The 9,067-nt window shown below is 45.2% G+C and overlaps 1 protein-coding gene across 1 annotated transcript; it reads left to right on the forward strand.

Moving 5' to 3' along the window:
- Positions 1-3,130: 3,130 nt before the first annotated feature.
- Positions 3,131-8,537, forward strand: LOC308314969 (uncharacterized protein; the record flags this gene model as incomplete). The annotated part of the gene is made up of 6 exons (XM_080762793.1): positions 3,131-3,267; positions 4,112-4,149; positions 6,038-6,296; positions 6,413-6,537; positions 7,595-7,748; positions 8,221-8,537. The coding sequence occupies exons 2-6, from the start codon at positions 4,129-4,131 to the stop codon at positions 8,535-8,537; spliced, it is 876 nt and encodes a 291-aa protein (XP_080618919.1). The 5' UTR covers positions 3,131-3,267; positions 4,112-4,128.
- Positions 8,538-9,067: the final 530 nt, after the last annotated feature.

Consider the following 9,067-nt stretch of genomic DNA (forward strand, 5'->3'; position numbering starts at 1 on the left):
GCACACACACAGACACACACACATACACACACACACACACACACACACACACACACACACACATACACATACACGCTCACAAATACACATGCCTCACATATCACTGAATGAGGTCATAAGGTGTTTTCCTACTTTGGGAGACAGATTTATGCAGACAGACACCGTTCCTCACAAGTCTTGAGAAATGGCAAATAGAAAGTACATTTGAACTGGAGGAAGGTGCTATGTCCTCCCGGTGGGGGCTCCTCACTGGCAGGCGAGCCAGTATAGATACAACAGCATGTCCTCCCGGTGGGGGCAACAGCATTGGCAACACAGAAATGTTTGGGGTAGAACTCATTGTCTTATTGTTGTTATTTGCTGCTCTAAAGTTAAACTTTAACTTAAATGTATGTGAAGTTATTCACTATTTCCCCCCCCCCTAGCATTATTAAAATTATGACATAGCTCTCTTATGTCATAACTGCAGATGGGTGAACAACATGTGACATGATACTACATTTTCTTGAGGATCAATGTTTGCAAGTTCAGCATTCTTTCATACTGTTTCTCACATTATGCCAGGGAAGGGAAGTCCCCAGCTAAACAAGTCTCACAGCATGCACACACACACACACACACACACACACACACACACACACACACACACACACACACACACACACACACACACACACACACACACACACCATGAGTTACACATGTCCAGGGTCTGGAAACCACATTCAGTTTAATACACCATGACACATAAAAGGAACAAACAATGACTTAAGTGTTGCAGAATGCGGAGCTTGACAGCAGTGAGTGAAGTGCCAGTGACTGATGTAATTCCAGGTGTTTGTTTACGTTTACACAAGGAAGAGGAAGGTCGGTGTCATTGATGGATTTTTTGCTGATATTTTCGCTACACTTCCAATGGAGGCTGATTCAAAACACCTACTGTATGTACAGTACAGGCCCGGTATAATAACCACATGCTTGTCACTGGCGTTTTGATTCAGCGTGGTGTGCATTTCCAGTTGGGGAAAGTAACTAAGTAGTTTACATTTATGGAAGTAAATAGTACGGTACTTTTGAGGTATTTATTACTTTACTTGCATATTTCCAATACTTTTACTTCTACTCCACTACATCTCGGATCCAAATATTGTACTTTTAGGTGTCACATAGACGGACCGCATCAGAAATGTGGACCTCTATGGGGACCTACACGTCACAGGAGGTCAGAGAGAGAAGGATGGCACTGCGTCAGGCACCCAGAACTTGAGGCAATTAAATTGACTATGGGAGCCAACCCAGGGCAAAGCCAGGAGGGGAAAGAAGCGTACCACCTACGTAGACGTACTGCGGCGCGACAGCTTAGCTAACAACACTGCAGTCTAGAGCTCAAGAACCTGATGTTAGATAGGAAATCGTGGAGGGCAGCAATCCAGGAATCCCGAGTTGGTGTTGGCTAGACCACACTCTCGCAGTAACTGACGAACTAACTGACTGGCTGACTGACTGACTGGCTGACTGACTGACTGACTGACAGACTGACAAATTAGTCGTTTTTTTGATGCCAGATTGTCTGAGAGTCAAAGAAGTGAGCAAATTAGTCACTAGTCACACGGGTCACAATAGCAGTCATGACACTAACATGATTTAGTGTCAAGTGATTTGGTACATTGACTTATTGAATCGCATAAAGAAAATTATGGTGATTAAATGATTACTATTTATTAAAATAGTAATCATTGCTATATAGTGTCAGTTCCGCAACAGGGATCTACTCTTCTCTCCAACTCTTAAATAAAATGTGTTTTTAGTACTTGTAACCATTTATCAGCTTCAACTGTAGATCTGCTATTTTTGGTGAATAACCCCCCAGAATGGGTCAAGTGGTTAATGTATATGTTACAGTAAAAGCGAGAAGCCAGTAAACGTGGAAAAAACGGAATGTGGGGTGACTTCCCCACCCCCCACCTGGCGAACCACGTCATCAGGTCCCGGGGCAGCGATCATCGGCCATCTGTAACCGGGGTTGCCCGCTCGCTCACTCGCCTCGTTGTCGTCCCTTCCCGTTCGGCACTGAGGACATGAAACTGCTAACCAAGCAGTACTCACAGTCTCACATAGGGATGTGGTGTGTGTGTCTGTTGCATCGTGCGTGGTTGGAATAACGTGTTCCTTCCACGCGCTACGTCCAACTGGGGAGACTCCCCCTGTCTTTGGCTCCTCATAGAAGGAAGCATGAGGTCAGTCCGTTGCTTTCCCCAGGTTGGCAGAGGGAGTGTAGCTAATTGACACTGGGTGAAAAAGAATGGGATGCAAAATCGTGGGATAAAAATGTTAAAGAAAAACAAATATGATAAACATAAATTGTCGAATGAAAAAAATTACTTTCAAGTCAGACTTTCATAGCATAAAATAGCCACTAACTGAACGCCAGGTGCTGGGCTGAGGTAAATAATAGAAATAAAGTAAGGTCTGCAAGTATTTATTTTCTCACCACAGGGACATGACTTTCATAGCAAACATGAAGTCTCCTTCGTTTAGCACAGAGGTAGTGTTTTACTAGTGCTACTAGTTTTCAAAAGTGCACGTGCATAAGAGTGAGTGAGAGAGAGAGAGAGAGAGGTATAACAACCTATTTGTATCTCCCTTCGATGTCTATTATAAATCAGCCAAACATTGATTGATTGATTGATCGCCTAGATACTTTTTTAGACAGATGTAATCAGCAGCACGAGGTACAGTCAGACATGGAGGCTGAAAGGATCTCCCGGGGACTTTGTTTCCATCGTGATATAACGAATAAATACTATAGACCACAGAATAATTAGGCACAATTGGCACCTGCAGATAATACAATAATACAGTACATTTGGCAGTCAGAGATACAATCGGCTCATGTTTGAGGCGGGTGTGGTGGGGGGGGGGGGGGGGGGGGGTGGGGGGAGCACCAACCCATGTGGCGTTCACCTGGCACGATGGTGAGAAATAATTCTTTACTGATAAGAAACTTGGCCAGGGAGAGAGAGAGAGAGAGAGAGAGAGAGGGGGGAGGAGATAGGGAGGGAAATAGAGAGAGTGAGGGCTGTAAAAGAGCATATAAGAAAGGGTTGTGTGAGGATGGAGCATCACAGGTGAGTGCTGCTCACACACCTCCACAGCTCGGTCTGTCTGTCTGTCTGTCATCACCACCTCTCTCTCTCTGAAGGATAACTAACTCAGTCACTGCTGCTCTGACAATACCGCTGGAACTGGGGAAAAAAAGACAACAAGGTAGGCTGTCTTAATTATCACGTTCAAATCCCATTAATTATGTATATAGTATTGCTGTTTGCTTTGTTGTATTTCCTTATTATTTCTTATCTTATGATAGTCAATCAAATGTTAAAAGGATATAGGCACAATAAGCTAAGGCTTCAGCATACACCTTTTTGGTCTATGTTTTCAATGATAACAAATGCAGGCATTGTATTAATGAGTTTTAATGACCACAGTACTACTACTACTACTAGTACTACTACTACTACTACTATTACAGTATTATTTATTTTATCTGCACTGTAAAGAGAATTAATTTAAATTAGTATTTTCTATCAGTTACACACCCCTTAAACACCCCCTTAAAGCATGAATAGTTATTTTTTGTGTGGTTTTGTCACATTCCTATAAGCCAATAATTTGATGAGTCATCAGTCAATAGGAGACTCATTGAGTCCAGTGTTAGTAGGACTCTCCTACTGGACACTGTGCCGGTCATCACATTATTGTCTTAGAAATTAGACAAAAACTAAAAGAAAGTTCAAAGCTTCATGGGGCGTGTCATTGATCGAAATAAAGTATGTTTTGTGTGCGCGTGAACTGCTCCTTTAACTGTGGCTGAACAAATGTGACCAGATTTGTTCCCTCTAAGAGTTACAAATTGGATACATGGTGAAACACAGGACTGTACTGTGTGTAGTGTCTGCATGCTGGTTTGGTTTTGTAGCAAATATACAGTTGACATGAATGTACTACTGTAGGCTGACGTACTTTCACTTCCTCAGGTATTCTGTGAAACTCCCACTGCTATTCAACGAATGCATTCTCTTCATTTTTTCATTTTTTCCCTTTTTTTCAGATTGCACTTAAAGCAGCATGCTGGCAACGTTGCAAACGGTGAGTGTATGTATATGCTCTTTTATTTAACCCCTTTTGGTGTTTTAAACATTATGTTATAATTTAGCTATTGAAAAATAGCAGATCTACAAGCTCATAGCTTGTAGATCTGCTATTTAGAAAAGAAAACTGAAGGATTTAGAATAAAAAATAATAATTTCGAGGTCAGGCCTAAATGGGTTAAGTTAGGGTAAGTGATAGGTTTTGGTTAAAACGTTTTGTGTTTTGTTTAAAGTTTAAATCACTATATTCTGATAGTAATCATTGTTCAGTAACAGTAACCTGTCTCTCCAGCTCTTTAATAATCAGAAAATACATGTACAGGTAGGTGATAAAATGTCAGCCAATCGGGAGACATTAGCCATTTATCATTGTAATTTTTATAGTGTTCCAGTTCCAATTTGACATGTTCTGTTTATTGAAGAGCTGGAGAGACATTCTTAATTAAATTGATGGTGATGATTCAATGTGTTTTGAAAGTGTTTCAACTGGTCAGCCAAATGAGATATCGGGAAATACGTGATATCACACTAATTGTAAATATGTTCTTGAGGTAATTGTTTATCCCCCAAAATCTTGAAGGCTAATTTGACCTTTGGGATACACAAATACATCGGTGTGTATTACATTATGGCTTTGTAGGGCAACGTGCTACCATACACCGGCGGTGACGTGTTACCTAACCAGGTGACCGAGTGGGAGAGAGAGGGGGAAAAAAACACTGGCATAAATTTGCCAGTCAAAGTAGAAAACACGCTGTATGGCCACAGTGTTGTTGTTGCCTCTTGGAATGTGTCCAAACACCAAGCTAAGCCTAGCAGCTAACCTGCTGACACCATGACTTTGTTGCTCCAGAGATCAGTAACGTTATAGCGCCCGCCATGCAAAGTCACTCGCAAATGATATAAAATGTACTGCATGGTGTAATAGCAAGGATTATTAAACGGGCCCCCATGGTGACTGAATCAGATAATGAGCTCATGGTGTAGCGTCATGGGTTGTTGTGGGGTTTCAATTCCTGGCCTGTGGTGTTGATTTTGTTTTGTTAATAGCTAATTTCACACTTGGTTATACGCTGAAAATCGCCGATGTACAAGCTCACAGCATTTTTAGATCTGCTAATTTCGGAGCGCAACACCCAAGCAGTGAAGCACAGCCAAACATAAACTGACTTGTCTTTTAGTTCTACTGGATCTCTTCTCCACTATAGTCCCGCCTTGCCATTTTACCGTTTATCATAGTTTTCACGCGATCAGCACTGCCTAACAGCCTCGATAACATAGTAGTACAGTGTGACAGAGGTGTGTACAGTAGCAGGCCTGTCTCAGTGCCAACAGCAGGTAATCATGCCTCATACAGTGGAGTGTCAGCAGGACTGCCCCAGGCTGCGATTCGTGTTCAGATAAACGCCACCCACTCCCTCATCATGCAAAGTGATTTCATTTCTCTTCTTTATAATTAGGGGTGCTTACTTTGTTGCTTTGTTGTTAAACGGTGTCGGCGCACCCAAAATATATACAAGGGTCCTTGGGGGGGTCCAGGGGGTCCCCAGCACAAGTAGTTAATAGAGCATTACAATCAGTATAACCGTGCACTACTATTATATGTCGAATTTTAAAAAATATCAGATGTACAAGCCTCACAGCATGGCACAAAGGGACAATGGTACATCTGCTATTTTATTGCAGAAAATGTTTACCTGGCGCCAAACCTTTTCAGATGGGGGTCGGCGTAGCCTGGGATCCAGCCTGATTTGCCAAGTGACAAATACAAATCCACAGAACGCAGCGAATCAGTCTGGGTCCCCGCAGGCCTCAACCATGAATACATATCAAGATGAAAAGGTTTGAGAACCAACTGGGTTAACTGTCTCATCCTCATCCTCTAGATGGTCTATGTGCCCGACATGGGTCTGCTGAATGGAGGAGGTCGGGGGTCTTGGATGATGGGAGGAGGAGGAGGAGGGGTCTCCTCTTCCTGCTCAGCGGAGGTGGACCTGGAGGTAATCGAGGAGTACCTCCAGGAGCACTCTCTGGAGGTCCAGCATGCGTCCACCAGACTGGCCAGTCCCCCTCCCAACACCGGCCCGGGACCCCCGCACAGTGCACAACACACACACTGCCACCAGGACGCAGCCCGCATCATAGGTACGCACGCACACACGCACACACAGGTTGTGTGCATGTGATTTGGAAGAAGCCGTTTTCAGAATCGGCCAATACCAAATGCTTAACATAATGCTATGTTTTGTTTTTCTCCACAGAGAACAGCTGGTCCGGTCAGCATGCATATGAGTGGCATTACGGCCCTCAAACACCCAACGATGACTGTGAGGAACAACAGGGTGCACTTCCATCCTCCTGGCCCAGTCCACCTGACCACCACTGGGTATGTTCATAATACCAGCGATGTAGGCCAGTGGTTCCCAAAGTGAGCTCTGGGGAGTTCCATGTGGTCCCCAGCTAAATGATAGTTTGGAACCAGATGGACCCTTATGGGTCTGTAACTCTGAGAGTGTACAAATGGATCCTAACGGGTCCATTTGCTTCCATTTGTACACTATCAGTGTTATTTAATCAATTAACATTGATTTTACAATAGAAATTGTGATCCCAGAGTTAGAAATGCCATGAAATGGGGGTCTGTAGACTAATATGTCAAACTGGGGGTCCTTGAAATTATACGGGTTACTTGAGAATCACTGCTAGAGCCGTAAAAATCTTCTCTTATCGGGGTCCCTGGAATATCTTTTCAAATGGGGGTCCACGGGGTAATTAGTGTACATGTTTGGGTCCTTGACATGAAAAAGTTTGGGAACCACTGATGTAGGCTATATTGAGGGTATGCGCATGCATAAAGTGAGTGGCAATGTGAGTTTAACATCGTTTAACGTCGTTTAATGCAATCAGACTTTTCTGTTTGGATGTATGAGCTGTCACGGCCACAAAAGTAGTTTTTTGCCACTCAGTAGGCGTTCCTGCATAACCTCCGGGTACGATGATGATGTCACGTGCATGCTGTGTTCTCCTTTAATTCTGTACTAACAGAAAAAACCTCAGCACAGTCTTCAAATACAAGAAAAGTATTCCTTAAGATAACCTGATGATGGTCTTGCAGGGGGGTCCCTGCAAGGGGCTTGACTGTATAACTATGTAAAAGTCAAAGTCAAAGAGAAGACTGGCCAATCACAGCACGTCCTCACCAGACATGCTTTCAGAGACTCTTGGGTAATGAAGTCAAAGACGTTGGCTGGCATGTTGTTTGTGTCAAAAGTGGCCACTGATAACTGAAACTAGCTTTAACCTATTTTAATGCATTATAGTGCACGGTAGACAGTGTGTAGTGTGTTTTTTGGCCTACGCACCTGTCACCTTTGTTAATTTGTTTCAAATACAGTCTTGGTTTCGTTCAATAACAATTCCATTCACTTGTGTGTGTTTTTCAGGACCAGAGTGTGTATTCCTACGAGACATTCAGTGACTCAGACTCTCAGTCCAGTGGGTCTCAGTACCAGGACTACATCTACCCCCATCACTCCCCTCCCTCCGAGAGGAGGGGCAGGAAGAACAGCGACTCCCTGCCCCTCGCCCCGCTCTCAGGTACACACACACACACACACACACACACACACACACACGACTTCAATGCTCTTTCACTACAACTTGTGTTTTCTGGATCAGGGTCCACTTTGAAAAGTGTTCGCGGCCCACCCAAGTGACCACTGAACGTGATATGTTGGGATTAAAATAAGTTTTAAATGGCTCTAGTCTATATTATGATGGTACTTACTGATATAGTAGTGTGTTCAGTAACGGGAGTCTCCATGTCTCTCCAGCTCTTTAATAAACTTGCTTTTTCAGGTCTGGATACCAATATTATCCAATCAGGACAGAGAACTCACACTGGATACAGATTAAACAAGTTAAACGAGTGAAGATTGGAACTGGAACACTATGAAATTGAAGCGGGTAGCCTCCTGATTGGCACACACACACACACACACACTCACATGTGTATTTACCACCCGTGTGTTGTCGTCGTCAACACCCCCCCCCCCTCCCCCCGACACAGGAAAGAGGAAGGAGCGACTCTTCCAGTTCCTGTTCGAGATGCTGCAGACTCCGTCCATGCGGAGCTGCATCTGGTGGGTGCAGTCGTCCTCCGGAACCTTCCAGTTCTCCTCGCAGAACAAGGAGCGCCTGGCGCAGCTGTGGGGCCGCCGCAAGGGCAACCGCAAGACCATGACCTACCAGAAGATGGCGCGGGCGCTCCGGAACTACTCGCGCACCGGCGAGATCTCCAAGGTGAAGCGGAAGCTGACCTACAAGTTCGAGGAGCAGACGCTGCAGGGCCTGCAGGGAGACAAACCGCGCGACCTGGTGGAGTAGGAGGGGGAGGGAGGGAGGGACCCTGAGAGGCCTACAGGGAGACCTGGCGGAGTAGGAGGGGGAGGTGGGGGAGGGAGGGACCCTGAGAGGCCTACAGGGAGACCTGGCGGAGTAGGAGGGGGAGGTGGGGGAGGGAGGGACCCTGAGAGGCCTACAGGGAGACCTGGTGGAGTACGAGGGGGAGGGAGGGAGGGACCCTGAGAGGCCTACAGGGAGACCTGGCGGAGTAGGAGGGGGAGGTGGGGGAGGGAGGGACCCTGAGAGGCCTACAGGGAGACGCGTGCGACATCGCAGAGTTGCAGCGGGGTGATATCTGCCCTCAACGCCTTCTGACAGAAATACTAGGTGCGAGGCTTCCCTCACTCGAGTGGCAGTCGAACACAGAAGGCCAAAAGGGCCGCTCACACCAAGCACGATAACTGTAAGAAGGGTTGGCTTCTAAATCAGTAGCTCTCAAACTTTTTTCCCGTGGCAGATTTGCTGCACGTCACCTCCTAAACTCTCTGATCCCCATTTCGCGTCTCCTTCCA

This window comes from Protomyctophum bolini (genome assembly GCF_963924005.1).
Source record: "Protomyctophum bolini genome assembly, chromosome: 5".
NCBI lineage: Eukaryota > Metazoa > Chordata > Actinopteri > Myctophiformes > Myctophidae > Protomyctophum > Protomyctophum bolini.